Raw genomic sequence first — 24,603 nt, forward strand, 5'->3', positions numbered from 1 at the left:
GCAAGCAATTCTTCAGAAGAGTGCGTGCAGCTCTGTTCTGGAATGTGCATAGCATTTTCTAATGGATAAGCATGTAGTGCCACAGTGGTTTGTTGCATCTTGTGGTTAACTTCACTTTCAATACTCCATAGCTGTGTTTCTTGAAGGGTGTTGTAAGCATTACTGCATCAGGATCATCTGAAATGTGTGTTAAAAATTCATATTCCTAGCTTATTCCTGGGTTTCAATCCAAATGTAGTGAATCAGAATTTCTGGGGATAGAACCCAGGAATCTGCTATCTTAAAACATCCCCTTCTCTCACTCCTACCCCTACCCCCAGTAATTGTTGCATGTAGTGGAAATAAAAAAAATCACTGTTGTAAGGGTTGAGCATGGATCATGAAAATCATGATCATGCTCCACACAGTTGGAAACCAGTAACTGTCACATTCCAGAAAACTCCAGCATTACATGATGATATTTTCTGACAGGCAGTGTCATTACTCTGCAACATTTCACCTTTTATGTTTGTTTTTAAGAAACACATGCTAGAGTTTAAATAATCCCAGAAGCCTTACTGCTATTTTTTAAGGGGTCTTAATATGGGTATCATGTATCTCACCATGAGTGGGGTGAATATTTGCAGTCATGATGCTATAGCCTAATAAAAGGGGAACCTAAAGTATTAAAAACTCTGTTGTTTAAATGTCAAACCCAGAAGTTTAAACCAGACCTGCTAAAACATCTGGTAGCTGCAGGAATGGGGGGTATTGGGGGTTAATTATAAGTGGAACAAAGCAAGGCAGGAGTGGAGGAACAAGAAGGAGGAATTGGGGAGATTGCTGTCAATTGGAATTTTGTATAGAGCAGAGGACTCTGATCAACTGAAAAGCAATGTGAGACATACCACAGTCTAGGGAGTCAAGAACAGGGAGAAACAATGCGATGACAACCAAGAACTGGATATTAGTCACTTCAACCAAAATCTTTGGAGCCATACTTGATTCCTCTCTCTTTTACCCCCACAACCAATTCCTTAGGAAATTCTCCTGGCTCTACTTTCAGTATTTCTCCAATCCCTTCACCTCCACTATCACCCTCTGGTCCAAGCCACTATCTCTTGCCTGTAGTATTGGAATAGCCTCCTAACAGGTATTCCTGCATCCCTTGTGCTCCACAATTGATTCTCCACACAGCAACAGAGCATCATTTTAAATCTGAAGTCAGGTTGTCATGCTTTCTATGATTTAGGCCACCTTGTCTGTGGTATTTTGTTATAACTGCCCCCCGAAGGCTAATACACTTAGTTATCTGAATAATTATATTTGAAGTAGCTCAGCAAGTGTGTGGAGCTGGTTATAGACCTTATTTGATTACATACTCAGATTCTTCTTCAGTATTCACTTCAAAACAAAGATTGTAATTTTTCCAAATTCTATATGTGAAGGTTCTCTGTCATTATATTGTGGATAATATGCATGTTCCAAACTGCTGGTTGTAACTTACAATGTCTATCAAGTGTTGTTTTCCTAGTTAGGGACATGATAAGTGGAAATTTGAGTTAATAGTGATGTACTGGAAGATTTCAGTGTGAGTTTATGTACTCTATTTTACAATGTGTTCTATTTTAAAAAATAAAAATAAAAACCCCTCCATATTTGCAACGTTGCAACAGATGGTACATTCTTGTAGTAGGAGAGTGATGTCCTCATCAAGCTGTTGATACAATTTGTGAAATTTAAATCCTAACAATGATTGGCATTACTAGGAAGATGTATATTTTGAACAATCCCCTGCATTTTTATTTTTTATTTATTTATTTATTTTTTTTTTGAGACAGAGTCTCACTTTGTTGCCCAGGCTAGAGTGAGTGCCATGGCATCAGCCTAGCTCACAGCAACCTCAAACTCCTGAGCTCAAGGGATCCTCCTGTCTCAGCCTCCCGAGTAGTTGGGACTACAGGCATGTGCCACCATGCCCGGCTAATTTTTTCTATGTATATTTTTAGCTGTCCATATAATTTCTTTCTATTTTTAGTAGAGGTGGGGTCTCGCTCTTGCTCAGGCTGGTCTCGAACTCCTGAGCTCAAACGATCCGCCCACCTCGGCCTCCCAGAGTGCTAGGATTACAGGAGTGAGCCACCGCACCCGGCCCCCCTGCATTTTTAAATGTTCTTGTCTACGAAACGGGGTCAATGAGAGAAATTACCTGATGTGTTTGTGCATACTTAAAAGGATGCCACAGTTCTATTTTATTTGAGTCAAGGCATGAGGATAGCTGTGTTCTAGGCAATATGGCATTATGGGCATAGACTTTTGGACCTCCCTCTCAAATGACCAATGAATATGCAAATAGGAAAAGCCCTATGGCTGTCTTTGAAATGAGGAGAAAGCCCATCTAGAGGTTCTTGGAGGAGTTTATATTTGCTAAGATAACATCTATGTAAGATTGAAGGAATGGAGGCACCAAGGCAAAGGTGAAATCCTTGTGAGATGGAGTAGAATCCTTAAAAGAAGTAGGAAGGACCCTGACAAGACTCAGTGGCAGCCCAGCTCAGCTGAGTGAAGGCGCAAGGCAAGGACAGTCGTGGGCAGTAACGTGAATGCTCTCCCAACTCTGCTGACAGGCAGCACTTAGGCAGCAGACAGCTGCAAGGCAGGTTCAGACCTTTATGTAGAGGAGATGGCTTTCTTGGAGATCTGCCCATATCTATTACGGCACTAGAAGCTAGCTCCTTCCCCAAAATCAGTGTCTTCAACTCTCAAAATTGAGAAGTTTAAACTAGAATATATACCTGAGGAGAAAAGAAAAAGGAATATGCTGTTTATTTTAATCTGGGCCTAAAATCCTTTAATGGAATATTTGGGAAGAACCTCCTCTAAATTTATGAGATGTATACAGTGTAGCTTTCACTTGCCTATAAACCAGAATAGAACAAGCTTACACCTCTTATAAAGTCAAAAGAATAAACAAATAGAAATATCAAGGGGCCTATATAAAAATGCCCTAATACCAAAGACAGGGACCACTCAAATGAACAGCTTAACTCTGAATTAGTCTAATGTGAGAAACAAACAAAATTTTTTTAAATATTGGATTTGTGTCCTGAACATAACTCAAGAGGTTATCCAAGCAGTAAGCACAGGCATTCTCAAAGAGGAAGCAATCTATGATCATGTGGGATAGTCGGGGTTGAAAATCATGGCTACAAATTCATGAACTACACGGAGGCTGTGATTAGTCAATCAGATACCAAAGGCATTAAGTATGATGTAGAAAATGAACTCAATCAAGTACTACTCACGCAACTCATGTATGCTTTCTAAATAAACTATATTATGTCTTGGGTTAAAAGAAGAAAAGACTAATCAAAAACAATAGCTCAGTAATGAGTTATCATAGCCAGAAAGGACTGGCCAGGAGCTTTATAGCACATTAAATACCAAGAGATAATTCTCAATCGGTTTTATACAGAGCCACAAAATTGATTAAGGAGTGAGTGTATGATCTTTGGAAATAATGTGCATTATTATTTTTTTAATATAATGTGTTTTATGTCCCTATTTCCCCATTAAATTACCCAGGCTGAGAAGACAAAAGAAATTTCTATGAATAAAGTTTAGTACAGGAACATCTTCAAAAAGGTTTAAGCAATCACTGTTACATATCAAGTTTGACTAATTTTCAAGATAAAGGCTTTCCTTATTTGCTTGACTCCAGTTCTTGAGGGTAAATTTTTAGTGCTTTTAGCTAAGGTATAAGCAAGTATTGAGTAAGCCACTGATAGAAACTTTTTGAAATTAAAACTGTTGTGGTTAAATATACTTTAAATTACTACCAAACACTTATCATAATTAAGAAAAACAAAATAGTAAAACAGACAATCAAAAACTCACCACGACTGCCATTGGCCCCACAGAATCCTTTGGAATATAGTACCTCATACAATGGCAGGGCTTTGCAAAGAGCAAGCACTTAATATTTATTTTAGCTGACTCAAAAAAAAAAAAAAAAAAGAACAAGAAGGGATGGCAAAGTCATTTGTAAGTCATTTGTTTGTTTGTTTATTTATTTATTTTTTAGGTCTTTGGAATCTTTTTGTTATCAGGCAACTTATATTTAATAATAAAATTTAGTCAGTTCCTATATAGAAATTAAGATTTAAATCCAAGAGAATTTCTTTATAATTATGAATTAGCAATCAAATAAGCTTATTTAAGGAAATAAAATGCTAATTCAAGAAAAAAGGTAGATTTTCAAGGAAGACAATGGAAAAATGATACAGTATCTGGAGGCTTTGAGTGCCTAAAATGCTCAGCTGTTTTGCTAAATGGATGAATGAATTATTAAACTTACTGAATTTTTCTCAACCTTTGAACCCTAATACATCTTTTAAATGAGTACAGGAAAGGCATATCATTATACAAATTGGTCTAAAGTAGACTGAGTGTGAGATCTCTGACTCCAAATATTTTGAGAATCCAAAGATATATTTTCATAATTAAAAAAATTAAAAATATACATGTGGCACATTTTGGGGGCCTTAAAACAAAAATAATTTAGTTTTGAAAAATTTGGGGTTAAAAATAATAAGAATCTAAATCATTTTTTAATTAAAATACTGGGGATTCATTTCCAGATGAATATTATTCCCAGCTTCTGCCCTCACTCCTCCACAGCAGTAACCAAATAGACTGTTCTAAAAACACTCTGTAGTAATAGTCAAACCATCCTTTGTACTATAGACTTCTAGGAGTTGAGTGGGAACTGAGGGAAGAACATAACTTCTACCTACCTATTGCCATATCAGAGTATAGCATAGTCGGTAAGTCAAATCCCAACTGTTATTAATTGGCTGTGTGATCTTGGGTAAATTACTTAATCTCTCTATGCTTCAGTTTTTTTATTTGTCAGTGTCAGATTACAGTTTTACCTACTTCATGAGATTGCTATGAGGACTAAAATTATTTATTTAGTAAATTCCATGTAACTACTTACTACTGTTAAAGTGCAGAATATTCCAGTAATTTAATTGGACAGTTTGTTCTTGATATCTGGTAGAAGGAAAATTTAGTTTCCATTTCCAAATGAAACACAAAATCAGAATGATTTTCACTGAAAGACCACGAGCACTGATGTTTGTTTATCTTGATAGCTTCATGTTATTATGTTAATATGACATGTACTATATTAATAACCTGTGTTAATTTTAATTCATTATGATCTATTTTAAATGTATATGCATGCGTGCATGTCTGTGTATTTATGTAGGTATTACATATTATTGAAACTGCCTTATCTGTCCTTGCAAGATCACATGGAATAGTAGTTAGAGGTGCACACTGAAGTTTATGGAGCTGAACTGCCTGGATGTGAATCCAGAATGTACACTTTCTTATTTGTGTGATTTAGGGGAAGTTACTTAACCTGTCCTTATTAAGTTTCCCCAAATGGGGATAATTTAAATACCTACCCCATGGGTTTTGTGAGAATCAATGAAGTAATATTTGTTAAGTACTTGGAACAACATAGCATTGCCTGGCACACAGTAAATACCAACAAGCATTTGTTAGCAAGTAAATCACATTCCATTCCATCCACAAGTGAAACTCCCATTCTAAACTTTGTGTTTATAATTCTTTACTTTTATTTATATATTTGGCTTGTCAATGTTTTTTCGCCAAACACCACTAGATACACACCTGTGGTTGAACAAGCTGGGCTTATTACTCAATTAGAGCAAGGAAGAACGCATACCTTGGGCAACCTTTGGCATCTTAGTAAAAATGGCAGAAAGGATTTATTATAGAATTGGGGTTTCAGTTAAGTGACTTTTTTAGGAGTCTAATAAGTAGGCTTTGCCTGGATTGAATGCCATAAGGATAATTCTATGACTGTGTTTTCATAAACCTTATCTGGAAGGAGGAAAGACTAGAAGGAGGCTACAGCCGCAAGAAAGCTGTAAAGAAGCAGAATTCAACTCAGAATAGCTGGGAGACGGGAATGCTTGATATTCTTGTGGCTCTCACAGTGACCTTGTTTTTGCTTAGACAAATTATGAAGTAGTCTTATTCTTTTCGTCTCAATCCATTATTGTCACATAGTGTGTGAATTGATGCTCTCTGAAATTGTTTGTGTCAGCAGGATGAACACCACGGCGTAGGTATGAGTGCCAAGCCAGGTCCTAAAGCATCAGGCATAGCTGAACATGTCATTTCAGGCCCCTAATATTACTGGCTGCCTTCCTCTTTCTTGGACTTATGCATCCCAAAACCTTATCATATTGCTTGTTTTTTAAAACTATATGAATGGCATCATTAAGTATATATTCTTTGATTGCTTTTTTCACTCTTTGATATGTTTGTGGGTTTCATCATATTGATAGTTGTGCTCTAATTCCTTTATTTCCACTTCTGTAGCATTGACATACTACCATTTAATACTCATTTCTTTTTTATTGGACACTTATTACTAGTTATTTGCTATTATAAACTATGCTGCGATAACAATTCTTGTAATTATCTCTTGAGGTAGATGTCTGAGTCTTTCCAGTGTATATTCCTAGGAGTATGCATATCTTTTCAACCATACCAGAATATTCCAAATTATCTTCCAAAGTGACCCAAACAACTGAGATTCCCACCAGCAGTATTTACCTGTTTTGCTTCCTTTACATCTTCTCCAGCACTTGGCATTATCAAATTTTTTTTAATTTTTGACAAACTAGTGGATATGTCATTTTGGATTATATTTCTCTATTAAGTCTGATAATCTGGCTGTTCGTGGTTAAGTTTAGTTTTTGCATTTGTTTATTTTATTTTATTCTCCTTGTTCCACTTTCTCTGTTTGTTTCTCCTTTGAATTAAATTCAACTGTTTTATTGTTGTACTGCTTCCCATGGTTCAGAAGTTATACATCCTTATCCTGTTTATATAAAGACATTGCCTTCAAATTTTAAGATGCAGACCCAAACGAATACAGTTTATAATCAATATATTGGCCTTCCTAAGGGCTTTAAAATATTTTACTCTGATCACCCACCAGCAACTTATATATTATGAAAGGTCTTGTATTTTAGTTCTGTCTTACTATTTATCTCTCTGGATTAGTTTTCTACCACTGCCATAACAAATTGCCACAAACTTTATACCTTATCTTATAGTTCTATAGGTCAGAAGTCAGAAATGCATCGCTGTAGGCTAAAACCAAGGGATTGCCAGGGCTGCACTCCTTTCTGGAGTCTCTAGGGGAGGAACTGTTTCCTTGCTCATTTAGGGTATTGGCATAATTCAGTTCCTTCCAGTTGGAGGACTGAAATCTCCACTTCCTTGCTGGTTGCCAGCTGGGACTGTTCCCAGATTCTAGAGGCCACCCATGTTCCTTGGTTCCTGGCCCCTTTCTCCACAGTCAGCAATGCCTGTGGAGCATAAAAACTACCTTTTATGCTTTGGCTCTGTCCTCCTTTTTCTTTCATCTTATCTTTCTGACCCAGCTGGAAAAGGATCTGTGCTTTTAAGGACACATGTAATTTCACTGGGCCCATGTGAATAATCTAAGATACTTTCCCCACCCCGAGGTTTATATCCTTGATCAGATCTTTTCAGATCAGAAAAGTCCTTTTTGTCAGGTAAGATAACATATTCACAGGTTCCAGAGATTAAGGCATAGAATCTTTGGGTGACCTTTATTCTGCCTTCCACACTCTCCTAATTAATCATTATAATTATGCTTTTATAGTCAGTGCTCACTTTTAATCCCATTCTGTCGGGTTGGTAGGCCGTTTTTGGTTCTTGCTGTGCTCTTGGCTGAAGAATGGTCAGACACACCAATAGCAGGCCAGTACGAAATGAAGTTAATTGAAGAAGAACAGATAGGTTTATAGAGCAAAAGCAAGATACATTCACCACAGTAGAAAAACTGGCCCCTTGTCATAACAAGGGGTCCTGGTTATGGTATGGGGTCCTGTTTTCTATTGCCTAGATTGGGCCCTCCTCGTGATTCAAACTTCACCATTAAATCACTTTGATTGACAGTTAATGATATGATAGTTAGCCTTAGGTTACTCTAGGTCATTTTCCAGACCCTACTGTGCCTGGGCTGTCTGGTCTGGGGGCTGGGGAATTCCTTGCATTCTTTTGCCTATTGGCAGGGTGTCCTCATTTCCCCAGCTATGTCAATTGCTTGGGGCAGGATCAAGGTGGGGCAGCACCAAGGCGGGGTGTCCACCTTTGTCCTTCTTCCCCAGGTGTGGCAATTGCTCAAGGCAGCACTAAGGCGAGGCACCTGCTTTTTGTCCCTAGGAGAGCCAGAGGACCCTCGCTATCTATCTAACAATTCAATATTCTCTGACCACCATTTCATCTGGAATCTTAGACTTTGCTTCTATGTTCACTTTCTTTTTTTATGAGAGATGAGTTCTTTAGAAATTTCCTTGATGATGGTCTATTGTAATAAAACTCTCACTTTCTGTCTGAAAATGCCTTTTTTTGCCCCTGATAATTAAAGATCTCTGGTTATGCAATTCTTAGTTTCTCTCTAGCCATTAAAACTGAAAGTTCTGTGACTTGAGCAAGTCATTCACCAGGGGAGAGGCCATATTTAGGACTGTAGTACTATACTGTATTGGATTCATGTTGTGGATTTTGGAAATCTTCTGAGGATATTCCCTACTTGTGATCTGAATTAATTATAATTAAAAGGCTTTATTTTTAAAATAACACACTGGCTTTTGCTTTCAGGAAGACAGAGGAGATGTAATTTTTCATAATTTTCCCACTAATTAAAAAAATTCCTGGAAATTATATAGAGAACAAATCGTAAAAAGACTCTGAAAGTTGGAGAGAAGAAGACAGAAAAGCTAGAGACCTCAGAGCCCAAGAAATGATAAGGTGGTGCGTTCCCTTGGTTTTCTTTTTGCCTCCCATATCTCAGATTTGGAGCTAAAGCAGCCAACAACCCAGAAATACCAGTGGACATAAATTTTAAAGCCCCCCCAAAATGCCTGCACTTTCTAGCCAAAGGACAAGCAAAGGACCAACCTGGCAAGACACAAAATTACAGACAATCACCACTCTACCCAGCCAAAAGCACAGAAAAAGAACATGGCTGTACCCTTCCCCACACCAGCAATGGCTTAGTGGGAGCCTCAGTTTCCACCCTTGTGATGCTATATAATGAGTGCTCAACACTCCTGCTTGGTGGTGTCAGAGAAAGCCAAGTAGGGAACTGGGTCTTTCATCCCTGATAGCTGGTAATGAGCTCCGCACCCAATGATGTTAGTGAAGATAGTTGGGGAACCACAACACGCCCACCCACATATAAGTAACTAGAAGTTCCCCCTCTGTTGTTAATGGAGGTTAAGTAAGAAACCTGGACTTCTGCCTTCACCTGGCAGTAACAATGTGGCACACGCACACCTTTCCCGTGCTGGAGCAGTATCATAAAAGTTCAGTTTGAAAGAAAAAAAAAGATTTTAAAAAGATCTTGAGTCTGTGATATAATACAAAAATGTCCAGATTTCAATTGAAGTCACTCATGATATCAAGAACCAAGAAGATTTCAAATTGAATACAAAAGAACAAGCACTATATGTCAACCAACACTGAGATGATAGAGAGGTTAGAATTATCTAACAAAGATTTTAATGAAACTATGATAAAATTGCTTTAATGATGATGAGCATGCTTGATACACAAAAAATAGAAAGCTTCAGCAAAGAAATTAAAGATATATAAAAGAGAGCCAAGTGAAAATTTTAAATCTGAAAAATACAATAACAAAAATAAAAAGCTCTGTGCATGGACTTAACAGCATAATGGAGGGGACAGAGGAAAGAATCAAAGAACTGGAGTATAGAATAATAGAAATTACTTAATCTGAACAACACAGAGAAAATGTATTAGTGAAAAAAATCGAAAAGTGTTTCAGATACCTACAGGACTAGGAGGAAAGGAGAAAAAAGACAGGGCTTAAAATAAAAAAAAAAGTATTCAAAGAAATAATGGCTGAAAACTTCTCAAATTTGGCAAGAAACATAACCTACAGACTCAAGAAACTCTATGAATTCCATCAGGTTAAAACTAAGGAAATATATGCCAAGATGCATTACAATAAAAATCTGAAAAGTAATGATAAAGAAAAAATATTTGAAATCAGCCAGAGAAAAACCCTACCAATAGGGAAAATAAAATTTGAATGATGATGAACCAGAAACCATATAGGCCAAAATAAAGTTCCACAATGTTATTCAGTGCTAAAGGAAAACAAGTGTCAATTTGAAATTCATTACTCAGGGAAAATATCTTTCAGGAATAAAGGAGAAATAAAGATATTCTTAGATGAAGGAAAAGTAAGAGAATTTGTTGCCAGCAGACCTACTCTAAAAGAATGGCTAAAGATAGTTTTCTAAATAGAAAGGAAATGACAACAAAAGGAAACTTGGAATTTCAGGAAAGAAGAAAGAGTAGTTAAATAAAACTATGGGTAAATACAATAGGCTTTCCTGAGTTTTCTAAATTATGTTTGACAGTTGAAAGAAAAATTATAACACTGCCACCTGAGATGATCCTAAAAATATGTTAAGGATATATTTAAGAAAATTATATTATAAATGAGGGAGGATATGAGAAGATAAATGGAGGTAAGTTTTCTATACTTTACTGGAACTGGTAAAAGTATAGTAGACTGTGAATAGATTATATGTGTGTATATGTATATGATATAGATATATATATCATATATATAATATATGTAATGCAATACCTACAGCAAACACTAACAGAACTATCCAAAGAGATGCATTAAATAGCACTATAGATAAATTAAAATGGGGTTCGAAAATATGTTCAAGTAAGTGACAGGAAAGCAGGAAAAAGAAAACAGAAATGAAAACCGGAGAACAAATTTTAAAAAGTAGAAGACTTAACCCATAATATATCAACAATGACATTAAATGTAAATGGTCTAAATATACCAATTAAAACACAGATTGGTAGAGTAGATAAAGCTATATGACCCAACTATTCACATTCTACAAGAAACTCACTTGAAATGTAACTATTAATATATAAGGAGGTTGAAAGTAAAAGAATGGAAACCAGTATGTTATAAAAATATTATTCAAAGGAAAGAAGGGTTGGCTATGGTAATAATGTAAATTAGGCATCAGAGCAAAGAAAATTACCAGAGATAGAGAAAAACATTATATAATGACAAAAGGGTCAATCCACCAAGAAAGCGAAGGAATCCAAAATGTGTATATGCCAAACAACAGACTGCAAAATATGTGAACAAAACTGATGGAACTAAAGAAAGAAACAGACAAATTTACAATTATAGTTAGAAATGACAACACCCTACTCCCAACACTTGATAGAATAGCTAAGCAAAAACTCAGCAAGGATATAGAAGAACTCAACAACACCATCAAGCAACAGAATCTAATAGGCATTTATAGCTCATTCCATCTAACTACAGCGGAATTCACTTTCTTTTTTTAATTTCAGAATATTATCAGAGTACAAATAGTTTTGGTTGCATATATTGCTTTTGTACAGGTTGAGTCAAAGTTATAAATGTACCTGTCATCCAGATAGTGTACATTGTACCCATTAAGTGTGATTTTACCCATCCCCTTCTCCTGCCTCCCACTTGCTTGATTTCTGTTGAGTTTTACTTTCATATGTGCACATGAGTGCTGGATCAGTTAGTTCCAATTTAATAGTGAGTACATGTTGTGGGTTTTTTTTCCCCATTCTTGCGATACTTCACTTAGGAGAATGGTCTCCAGTTCCATCAAGGTCGTTACAAAAGGTATTAATTCATCATTTTTTTTTATGGTTGAGTAATACTCCATGGTATACATATACCACATTTTATTAATCTACTCATGAATTGATGGGCACTTGGATTGATCCCATATCTTTGCAATTATGCCTTGTGTTGCAATAAACATTCTAGTGTAACTGTCTTTTTGATAAAATGACTGTGTTTCTTTTGGGTAAATACCCAGTAGTGGGATTGCTGAATCAAATGGTAGGTCTATGTTTAGTTCTCTCAGGAATCTCCATACTGTTTTCCATAGAGGTTATATTAGTTTGCAGTCCCACCAACAGTGTGTAAGTCCTCCTTTCTCTCTGCATCCATGCCAGCATCTGTTGTTTTCGGACTTTTTGATAAAAGCCATTCTCAGTGGAATAAGGTGGTATCTCATTGTGGTTTTGATTTGCATTTCCCTGATAATTAGAGATTTGAGCATTTTTTCATATGTTTATTGGCCATTAGTCTATCTTCTTTTGAAAAGCTTCTGTTCATGTTCTTTGCCCACTTTTTAATGGTGTTGTTTTATTTTATTTTTTTTTCTTGCTTATTTGCCTGAGTTCTTGGAAGATTCAGGTTATTATCCCTTTACTGGATGTATAGCATGCAAATATTCTCTCCCATTCTGTAGGTTGTCTATTCACTCTGCTAATTGTTTCCTTGTCTATGCAGAAGCTTTGTAATTTAATCAAGTTCCATTTATTAATTTTTGTTGTTACTGTGATTGCCCTTGGGGTCATCTTCATAAATTCTTTGCCTAGGCTGATATCTAGAAAAGTTTTTCCAACATTTTCTTCTATAATTATTATAGTTTCATGCATTAGGTTTATGTCTGTTATTCATTGTGAATTAATTTTTGTGAGTGTTGAGAAGTAAGGATCCTGTTTCAATCTTCTACATGTGGCTATCCAATTTCCCCAACACCATTTATTGAATAGGGATTCTTTTCCCCAGTATATGTTCTTGTTTGCTTTGTCAAAGATCAGATGGCAATATGTGGCTGGTTTTATATCTGGGTTCTCTGCTGTGTTTCATTGGCCTATGTCTCTATTGTTGTGCCAGTATCATGCTGTTTGGGTTACTATATCCTTGTAGTATAGCTTGAAGTCTGGTAAAGTGATGCCTCCTGATCTTTTCCTTTTGTTTAAGGTTGCTTTGGCTATTCAGGCTCTTTTCTGGTTCCATATGAAGTGTAGAATTATTTTTTCTAGATTTGTGAAGAGTGACATTGATATTTTGATGGGGATTGCACCAAATCTGTAAATCATTTGGGGTAATATGAACATTTTAACAATGCTGATTCTGCTGATCCAAGAGCATGATATGGTTTACCATTTGTGTACATTCTCTGCAATTTCCTTCCTCAGTGATTCATAGTTCTCCCTACAGAGGTCTTTCACCTCCTTGGTTAAATATATTCCTAGGTATTTTATTTTCTTTGTTGCTATTGTGAAAGACATTAGTCTTTGATTTGACTCTCAGCTTGACTATTATTGGTGTATAGAAATTCTACTGATTTGTGTACATTGATTTTATAATGTGAGACTTTGTGGAATTTATTTATCAATTCTAGGTGTCTCTTGGGAGAATCTTTGAGATTTTCTAGACATAAGATCATATCATCAGCAAAGAATGATAATTTGACCTCCTTTTCTGCATTTTGATACCCTTGATTTTTCTTCTCTTGCCTGATTGTTCTGCCAGCACTATGTTGAATAAAAGTGGTGACAGTGGGCATCCTTGTCTTATTGCAGTTCTAAGTGGGAATGCTTTCAACTTTTCCCCATTCAAATAGAAATTAAACATCCTACTGCTGAACAATTATTGGGTCAAGGAGGAATTAAGATGGAAATCAAAAGATTTTTAGAACTAAATGACAAAGGGGACACAAGTTATCAAAATCTATGGGATTCAATGAAAGAAGTCCTACAGGGAAATTCATAGCCTTAAATGCCTACATCAAAAAGACTGAAAGATCACAAATCAACAATCTAATGGATCATTTCAAGGAATTAGAAAAGGAAGAGCAAACCAAATCCAAACCCAGCAGAAGAAAAGAAATAACTAAGGTCAGAGCAGAACTAAATGAAATCAAAAACAAAATAATTATATAAAAGATTAATGAAACAAAAAGTTGGTTCTTCGAGCACATAAACAAAATTGATAGACCTCTCACTAGATGAACCAGAAATAGAAAAGAAAGGGCCCAAATAGGCTCAATCAGAAATGGAAATGGAGATATTACAACTGATATCACATTAATAAAAAATATCATCTCTGTATACTATAAAAATCTCTGTGCACAGAAACTTGAAAACTTTGAGGAAATGGACAAATTTCTGGAAGCACACAACCTCCCAAGGCTCAATCAGAAAGAAATTGAACTCCTGAACTGACCAGTAATGAGCAATGAAATTGAAGCAGCAATCAAACATCTCCCAACAAAAAAAGCCCCAGACCAGGTGGTTTCTTAGCCTAATTTTACCAAACCTACAAAGAAGAATTGGTACCCATACTGCAGAAATTATTTCATAACATTGAGAAGGAAGGAATCCTCCCCAACTCATTCTATGAAGCCAGTACCACCTTTCTACCAATGCGAGGAAAGGGCATAACAAAAAGAAAATGATATACCAGTATCCCTTATGAATATAGATGCAAAAATTCTCAATAAAATTCTAACAAACTGAATTCAGCAGCACATCAAAAAAAAAAAAATTATCTGCTATGACCAAGTGGGCTTTATCCTAGGGATATAAGGATGTTTCAACATACATAAATCCATAAATATAATTCACCACATAAACAGAAGCAAAAGTAAAGATTATGTAATTATCTTAATAGATGCAGAAAAAGCATTCAAGAAAATTCAACACCCTTTTATGATAAGAATCTTAGCAAAATTGACATAGATGGAACATATATTAAAATTATAAAAGCCACATAGAAGAATTCACCTTTCCAAGAGTCTATAGAACACATACCAAGATAGACCATACCATTATCCATAACAAACCTCAACAAATTTGAAAGAAGTTAATCATACATAATGTATTTTCTGCGCACAGTGGAATCAAATTAGAATTCAATCACAGGAAGATAATAATAAAATTTTCAAACACTTGGAAACTAAGAAATACACTTCTAAATAATCCATATGTGAAAAAGGAATTCTCAAGGAAGATGAACTGGATGAAAATGAACGTACAACATATCAAAATCTAAAGTAGTGCTGAGATAGGAATTTATAACACTAAATGCTTGCATTAGAAAAGAGGATAAGACATCAATAATCTAAGCTCCCATTTCAAGAACCAAGAAAAAGGGAAGCAAAAAGTGTTGAAAGCAAGCAGAAGGAAGGGAATAATAGACATAATAGAAATCAATGAAATTGAAAACAGAAAAGCAATAGAAAAATCAATGAAACAAAGAGCTGGTTCTTTCAACAGATCATTAAAATTGAAACTTCTAGCAAGGCTAATAAAGTAAAAAAGAAAAAAGACACAACTTGCCAATATCAGGAAAGAAATAGGAAATGTCACTATACATCTTACAGACATCAAAAGGATAACATGGGATAACAACTTTATACACATAAATTTCAAAAAATAAAAATAAAAATAAAGCATAACCCACTGCAACTCACCCAGTATGAAATAGAAAATTTCTATCCAGAAAATAGAAAAGGCAATAAAGACAAAGGCAGTTCACCAAAAAGAAAACTATAGACCAAAATGCCTCATAAGTATAAACACAAAAATCCTTAACAAAATGTTAGCAAATAGAATTCAGCAATATATAAAACAATTAAAATCTAAGACCAAGTGTAGTTCATGTAGGAATGCAGGGCTTCTTGAATTTTAGAAAATCAATCAATGTAACTGACCATTTTAACAGGCCGAAGAAGAAAAATCACATGATAATATCAATCAATGCAGAAAAGGCACTTGACAAAATTCAACACCCATTCATAATAAAAACTCACAGAAAAATAGGAATGACAGGAATATCCTCAACTGGATAAAGAGGACCTACAAAAACCTACAGCTAACACTGGAACAAAACAGCTGCTGGCAATCCTTGGTGTTCTTTAGTTATAACTGAATCACTCCAATCTCTCTATTAAGCATGGTCTTCTTGTGTGTCTTCACGTGGTCTTGTTTTAAGGACACCAGTCATTGTATTTAGGGTTCACCCTAACTCAGTAAGACCTCATCAACTGATTACCTTTGCAAATAACTTATTTCTAAGTAAGGTTATATTCTTTTAGTAGACATGAATTTTGCAGTGACACTATACAACCCAAGTACATGTACCTTGACCGTATCAATGTCAATATTCTAATTATGATATATCATACTATAGTTTTAGAATATTTTACCATTGGAGGAAATGGGGTAAGGATACACAGAATCTGTCAAATTACAATTTCATATGAATCTTTCTATTTATCTCAAAATGAAGCATTTAATTTAAAACTATATATTAACTATCTGTAGGGGTTATAAAGTGGGCCTATCTTCAGAATACTTCATTGGCCGTATTGATGGAAACAAAAGTATTGAGTTTATTTCCCAAAATATTTGTTTCCATTTCTAGAGCTTAAACATAGAAAACGCAAAAATATTTCAGAATTACAGAAATGCACCAGTCTCTTTTTTTTGGTTTGATTTGGTAACTTCAGATAAGTTCAGACATTCTTTTGTGACCCTGTGAAGCATATAATATATATTTAATTGAATACCCTTTAAATAATTTGAAAACAATAAAGTGTCTCATATTGAAGAGATTAATAAGCTTTTAAAAAAAACTAATATATATTTCTTCGAAGCTTGTACTGGATAAACCATTTCTTAAGTGTTAAATTACACAAAAGTAAGGACTAGAACATTCCAGAAAATTCAAATTTCAGTATTTGAGAATATTGTATCAGTAGTAAGCACTATATTATATAATAAAACACCATAGAAGTTATATCCCACAAATATAAACTAAAACCCAGTAGTTCTCCGGAGGCTGTCCTTTACTTCATTCATTGAATCCCATTGATTCCAGATAACCCTTAGGCAGGTGCAAAGATGTAATTGACTTATAGCTTTTGAGGAGCTCAGCTAGTATTTGTGATTTACATTAATCAATATATACTCTATTTACAAGAAAATCTGTAATGAAAATCAGCAAAGGAATAGAATTGTACACAGATACTCTCCTCCTGTGTTTCTGTGGTTAATGAAAAAAGCTTATATATATGTGCGTATATATCATATATATACACAATTATATTTCATTTTTCAAGAATTATATCATCTCAGTGTTGACTTAGTGGGCTTAGCAGCTGAGCATCCCTCAAGAGTATTTTCTTTCAGTAATTCTTCCTTGAGCCTTTATTCATCAGTTTCTCTTTCAGTAGCTCAAGATTTCATGACTGATTATTCTATTTGATTCTTTCAAAATACACCAAAAGCTAAAATTAAACTTACAGAGAAAATGACCAAGATGTAGACGCACAATGTTTTGTTTCCTTGATAATGTTTCCCTCTTAGATGAAATAAATTTCTTCAGATTCTAATATTCCTCAGAATTGCATGCCCAGTAAACTTCACTCTATAGCAACTATTATTTCCAAAAGAATATGATAACATCAAGGTTTAAAGTGACTTTTTACAAATTGAAAGAAAACAATGGAGACTTTTAAGGTCTTCCTTTCATAAAACCTCTAATTTAAATGACAGTGTAAAAGATTCCACAAGTGAAAGTAATTACTTATATTAATTTCAGTTAATTTTGAAACATACTTTAGACTCTTCTACTCAGAAGAGTCCTAAAAAGAGTTCATTTTATGTGAAATATGTATTATTGATGTCAAGTTATTTTTTATATTCGAAGAGAATGAAGCATTTATTTCTGTGTTTTCTGGCATTAGTGTGTGAAGTACTTTCACTACGAAAAAGCAGTAAAATTAATCATTTTTGGCTTCAGCTGATGTTATGATGCACATTGGCAGTAGTCCTGATGATCTTGAGTGAGAATGCTCACTGTGCTCATACTAAGCAAATTAGAGGTGCCCAGTCATTTATTTTCACCACAGTGTGTGTTGGGGGTGGGGGATGGAGGTGATAAGCACCAATAGTAGGAAAAAGGAGAAATAAAATCTGCAGAATTTTTTCAGAACGAAAACTGTGGCAGTAAGAGAAGTCAATGACATAGACTTCAGATAGCATTTAGGATTGTGTGTGCAGAAACTTAGGGAATGCCCAAGTGCTTACAGTTTGTCTTAGAGTTTAAACTACAATCGGACATATTCAGTACTTTATTTAAAAGTTAAGATGACATAGTTTAAAATATTTTAATTTTTCTATGAACAATCCTGTGCAATTGGAATTTGAAAGTTTTTTCACGTAGGAGAATAAGAAATATCTAAGCCTTCATTATTTAAGTCCTTTATTCTATAAGCATGAGCTCTTCAAATTACCAGAGTGAAACAGGAACTAGTTTTTATTCAAGGAAATGTGTGACCAGGACAATTACTTGTTAAATTTTTTTACAACAAAAGTAACTATAGCTATTAGGATATAGATAGATAGATGTTATACAACTAAACTTGATTGTCTTATACTGTACATATAGTTTTAAGTATCTTCCTCACTTAGTCATTTTTAACCAGTCCTGTGTCCAGAACTATGACTGTATCTTGATATTAACTCAAATACATGTGAGCCAAAATGCAGGCATAAAAATTAGAAAAGAGGAGAAGCAAGAACAAACAACATTCTCCATAGTTCATTGTTCAATTTATGAACAAACACATAAATTAGTCTCTTTAGTAATTCTTAGTTTGGGGTCACATATGCAGATAATGTATTCTTTAAAAGTTCGAGAAAGCACTGGGTACGTCATGCAGCTCGAGGTAGAGAGCGTAGCGCCCACTTGAGCTCTTCCTTCATCATGTGCACTTGGTACCTCTCAACACCTATGGACCAAAAGGGACGGGAGAGTGCTCCACCAGAAGCCACTCGGTGGACATTTTTTCCACGTATATTAAAGCTATAGTTTCCCTCCTATTATCTTCAGTCTTCTAAAACAGATTTGAATTTCTTGGAATCTAGTTGTAGCATTTTAGAAATAGCCTTAAGGATTATTTTACTGACTAGGAAAGTTACATTCAGTATTATTAATTGCACGGCTTAATTAGTGGTAAAACTGGCAGTCAAACAATTTGTAAGACTTCTCCAGTTTCCCTTGACTATACTATACTGCTTCTTCTATTTTGCCCACTCCTTCTGTTTTTATTCTCAGGACATAGCTGGGAAGCATTGGAATGCTGTCTTGGTGGCACTTCCACTTCTTTAAGCATTTTCCTTCTCCATATAGAAAAATCATATTGTTGACCATAACATTTTCTTTTTGTTTAATTCTTAAAGATGTTTGCATTTTTCTCCAAACAGCCTCAAAACCAGTGGACTTGAAATTATGCACTGCCCCTGTCCCTAATACTACACAGCTGTGCCATATCCCTTGTCCAATTGAATGTGAGGTTTCACCTTGGTCAGCTTGGGGACCTTGTACTTATGAAAACTGTAATGACCAGCAAGGCAAAAAAGGTACGTAATATTAATATGACATGCTTGAAATTTCTATCAATTGAGTCAAATTGTGAATTATTTTAAAAGTGCTGTTCGGTGTTCCTTGTGATTATTCATTTGCGATGTTTTCCAGAATGGCTCAGGAGTATTGATTTCAAGGATGAATGATTACTTAATGGGTACAATGTATATTATTTGGGTGATGGATACCCCAAAAACCCTAACTTGACCACTATGCAACCTAAGCATGTAACAAAATTGCACATGTACCCCTCAAATTTATACAAATAAAAAAATTCAGTGGAAGAGTATAGACAAAATACTTGTTAATTTAGACAACACTGTGGAGAACATCTGAGGCAGTTTAGTGCAATGGTTAAGATGAGCTGTGATATAGGACTGGTCTTGATTGGAAAACTTACTCTGTCCCTTGCTGTTTAGGTAAGGTAATGATTAATAGCTTATCTAAATCTTTGTCCTCTTATATGTAAAAGTGGTGTAACAATATCTGCCACCCAGATTATCTCTAAAGTATCAAAGAGATAGTAAACATAAAGCACGTAATTCAGTGTCTGTCCCATAGCTAGTGCCCAATAAATCGAGCTCCTTATTACTTTGAAGGTAAAATTTTAAAAACTTGCTTACTTGTATGATGCAAATGATATAAGTCTAAAAGGAGTGGAATAAATGCAGTGGTTGACTTCATGGTGGGCATGATGGGCTAATTTGCACATGATCTTTCATGTAATTGAAAATGTTTTCTATTTTCTTTTAATGGGCAGTCTTCTAGTGGTTCTAGTGTGTTCATATAGCAATAAACAGACTTATTAATTTTGTTATACATTGCCAGGAAGGGCAACACTTAGGTGCTATTAAAGCACAGAGCAGAACTTTGAATACTCCATATTGGAGCCCAGATGGTATATGTTCCTAAATCAAATTTCCATGGAGTCTAAAATCAACCAAGGCTCAAAGAGACAGTTTCTCTGGAACCATCCAACTTCTCAGAGTTTCCTTTTCCAAATTCAATCACGTGACCATGCTGAAGAATTAAAAATAATAGCACTTTCATCTGCCCATGAATATTTCTGAACAGTTTGAGATTTCATTGTTTCTTTGAATATTCTATAACTATAGACTTGCCAAATGGACCAAATCTATCTCTGTCTCTATTTCTGTCTCCCCTATCCCTCAGCCTTACAAAGGAAATGGGAGTTACATGGCACTTCTTGCCTTATCTTTACTGTAATAAGCTAAAACCAAAGTCCCTCTTTTTATATTCCATTCATTCATCCATTCATTTATTTATTTAATAAATGGTTTATGACTTCACATTTAGCTAGAGTTTGGGAGTTCAGCAGTGATTCAAAAGAGACATGACTTCTACCTCTACTCTTTCCAACTTTCACTCTGGAGTTTTATTCCGCTTTCTAAAATACTTAACCCCTGACGGTAACAATACATGTTTTCTTTCCTCGATAATTCAGGCTTCAAACTGAGGAAGCGGCGTATTACCAATGAGCCCACTGGAGGCTCTGGGGGGACTGGAAACTGCCCTCACTTACTGGAAGCCATTCCCTGTGAAGAGCCGTCCTGCTATGACTGGAAGGCAGTGAGGCTCGGAGACTGTGAACCAGATAATGGGAAGGAGTGTGGTCCAGGCACACAAGTTCAAGAGGTTGTGTGCATCAACAGTGATGGTGAGACAGATGTATCTATTGCATTTTTATGAATGTCTGTTTAACCCTGGAGATATGCTTTGACCTTATGTTAAAATCTTGTGTCTTCTCTCATCATAACTGGTTCCATTTACAAACATAAATTGCTACTTTTCTCTCTCTCTCTCTCTTTCTCATTCTAATGGTGGCACTGGAGAGGTTCCAGAAACAGTGACAGGATATATTTTAATCTGAAAGCAGTGCAGGTAATGTGGAATAACAATTAAATCATCATAAAGGAAAGAATGTATTAAATTGCCAAATTTAAAAATAACAAGAAAAGGTAACATTTTTCTAAGAGATATATATATTTTTTAATTTGTCCTAGAAAATAAAATGTAAATAAAGAAGGGTAGTAAGTGTTGGTTGACTTGACTACTTGACTCTAGAAGTCTTTTTTTTGTTCTCCCTGATAACTGTGTCTTAGTGATATTATTTAATTTCCAGGCTCACAAGCCATGAGGCTTATCATAGCCTCGAGTTCCTGAATCAACCTTCTGCTCTCTGGGGGCCTTCTCTCTAGGAATGTCATGGAGCCATCAGATGAGAGTTTTCCACAAGTTTCTTTTCCCCAACCACAGGAATTACCCAGGACTTTTAACAACTAATTTTTGTTTGGAAAAAAAAAATACACTGTCTTGATGTAGGCTCTGTTATATAAGATTTTTACATTCTTCCTAAGAGTGCTGCTACTGCTTGGGGGAGAATCCTGTACCCCTCAGCAATCCCTGAGTCATGCTTAGTAACCACAGGACTCCCCTAGACACAGTTTAAAGCCTCTGGACAAGATCATCTCTAAGGTTGCTTCTAACTCTTGAATCCTATGACTCTGCACTTCAGAGAAGCATGAGCACTAAACCCCAGGGTCCCATGGTTTGACAGTTTGTGCTGTTTACAGCATATGCAGAAACATTCTGGTGCCCCCTCAGGGGTACTACAACATCTGGTAACCGTCATAATTCCTTCCGTTCTATTTTCTTCCAGCAAGCAGAATTGTTTCCTCCTGTGACTCAGTCACTGTTTAGTCGTAAAGAAAGACACTCTCTGGGGTGGAAGACTGACAGACACTGCTATTACTGAGAAATTTGCTTTTGTCTTTGTCCAGGGTCTAAGGAAGCCATGCAGGACAGTAGTAGTTGAAATCTGAACCAGCATTTGAGGTTGAAATGTGAAGAAGGGGATTATTGCTCCCAATCGTTTATGATATCTTTTATGTATTCTGCCTTTTTCTGTGGTGGTATAATCAGCTATGATATATCCTCTCTTTAGCTTTTCCCTGTTCTGCACTAAAGGGAAAGAAAAGAAGTAGAAAGTAACACTCAGAGACTGCCATCAAGGAAAATAAAGCAAAAGAAGCACATTCTTTGTCTTTTACTCACACTTCAAATCCTTATTCGGATTAGATAGTACTCTATATTTTAATCTTTTGAATTGCTGTAAAAAAAAAACAGTAAGGGTCTTATTTAATTCCCTTAGTGATAGCACTTCTTGATTTTTTTTCCTCAATTCAAATAATTTTTTCATCCCTCTATAGACCTACAGAGGAATTAGAGCCCCGGGTATTATAAAAGTATATTTGAATGAAGCAAAAAGCTAAATGAAAAGTTCATTGTGCATGGAACTTCTGCCTCAGTGCTGTCCAATGAAAAATCACGTCTAGTTCACTGAGTACACTGATCTTCCAGGATATTTGTGCAAATTGAGTATATTTTATATAGCTATTTAAAAAATAGTGGTTTATTATAATTTTGTCGAGTAAAAATTATTTTGTAACACAAATAATGGCATCCTCACTTGTCTTAGGAAACACTAAAAAACAAGCAGAGGTATGAGTTAGATATATCTAGTTGTCTTGGAGAGTAATGTATGTTAAAACCTAAAAAGCAAAGTGATAACTCACAATACACATAAGCTGGTTTCGCTTTGTCTGCCTCACAAGCAGAATTCATTAAAAGCAGGTAAGTCTGCAAAACTGGTACTCGATTTGTTGTTATTGTCCTTTACTGGTACATCTCTTCCAACATTAAATTTTGATCTCCTGACATTAATTAGTTGCAGTGCAATTTAATACTTTAACTGGCTCAACTACAAGAGTCTATAAAATCAAGAAAATTATTTTTTCTGATAAATCCTAGAGCCTGCTCAAATTTGTATGTAACTGAGACATAATTATGCTGATAGAATAAGAGCAAAAGCTGGAGACTTATAAATACTACTCCAGTATTATCATGTGGTCACCTGGTAAGTGTTTAGCAGCTGCACCAAATGTTGTTTTGTAATTAAAGTGGGCCTAGGGAATTAAAGTTGATTAGTTGTACAGACTCTACCTCTAGGCCTGGGCTGCGGCTATAGATTTTGTTTTATAATTAAGTTAAAGCTCGACTAGGGACATGAAGAATTAGAGCCCGTGAACCTCGCAAATAGTAAAAAAGACATTTTTTTCTCCCACGTTTCTCACAAATTTCACAACTTTGTTAATGGCCTCAAGGCACTTAAAATTTCTATTTTTTTTTTTTTTTTTTTTCCCTGAAATAGGCTTTGTCCAGGCTTCCAGAGATCATTAGGATTTCCTGCTGCCATTCTTCTTTGCAGGTGCCTTCTAAGGAGCAGGGTTGGGAAAGGTTGTAAGAGCCCTCAGGAGGAGTTTTATGTAGATTCTCTGACAGACAGAGGAGTGGAACAGAATTGCAAGACAAAAGAGAGCTCAAAAGACAATTAGACTCTCCAAAAAGAGATAAACATTTTATGTGTAATAGAAAAAATATTGCATAAAATTTAAAGCTCATCAGAAAAGCACTTCCAGAACTCTGAGCACAAATGCAGGAACTACTCCAGAGGTCTGGGGACTGGGGGAATCCTAGAGGATTTTTATACCTATGAGAACACCTCAAAGCTGCTCTATTTAATTTTTTTGTGATATTTGGGTGTTTTATTTAAAGGTGTAAATTTGGAGAGGCGAGAGTATTTTGTTTCCTAAATTGATTTGTTAGAGGCTGAATGAAGCAAGGCTTTAGGCTGGAGTTGGGAAAAAGAAAATGTATTGTCTTATTACTTGAAACCATAAACCAAATATAAACAAATGATGCCATCCGTATTTCCTTATCACATGCTATATTTCAAATATCAGAGTATTGACACTTTTCCATGTGAATTTCCAAAACTCAGTTTTGTTATTTCGTTTTCTGTGTTATTTTGTAAAGCAGTGGACCTCAGTAGATTCAAATGCCTGCCCTTCTGAGCTGCAAAAGTTAATCTATAACCAATGACATTAACATGTACAGCTCACTTTCTACTTGACCTAGATTTCTATGAAACCAAAAATATTTCTATGAAAGTAAGTCACTACAACAATTCATCATTACAGAGTTATTAATGGTACAGTAGGGAGAGTAATAAGGGTCACCGGCTAGGGCCATCAGTGTGTATTGTGCCATTCTTGAATGGGAATAACTCTGTTGTCCAAAGACTCTCAGCACCACAGCAAACTGGCTGGATTCTATTAACA

General features: G+C 35.4%; 1 protein-coding gene across 1 annotated transcript in view; it reads left to right on the top strand.

Annotated features, from left to right (window-relative positions):
* THSD7A (thrombospondin type 1 domain containing 7A) overlaps nt 1-24,603 on the top strand; it is a 400,790-nt gene that overhangs the window by 238,227 nt on the left and 137,960 nt on the right. The window contains exons 5-6 of the mRNA XM_069462088.1: nt 19,243-19,398; nt 20,868-21,080. Of these exons, the coding sequence (XP_069318189.1) occupies nt 19,243-19,398; nt 20,868-21,080 (369 nt within the window). The remainder of the gene's footprint in view (nt 1-19,242; nt 19,399-20,867; nt 21,081-24,603) is intronic.

The sequence above is a fragment of the Eulemur rufifrons genome, chromosome 29, assembly GCF_041146395.1.
Source record: "Eulemur rufifrons isolate Redbay chromosome 29, OSU_ERuf_1, whole genome shotgun sequence".
Taxonomy (NCBI): Eukaryota; Metazoa; Chordata; class Mammalia; order Primates; family Lemuridae; genus Eulemur; species Eulemur rufifrons.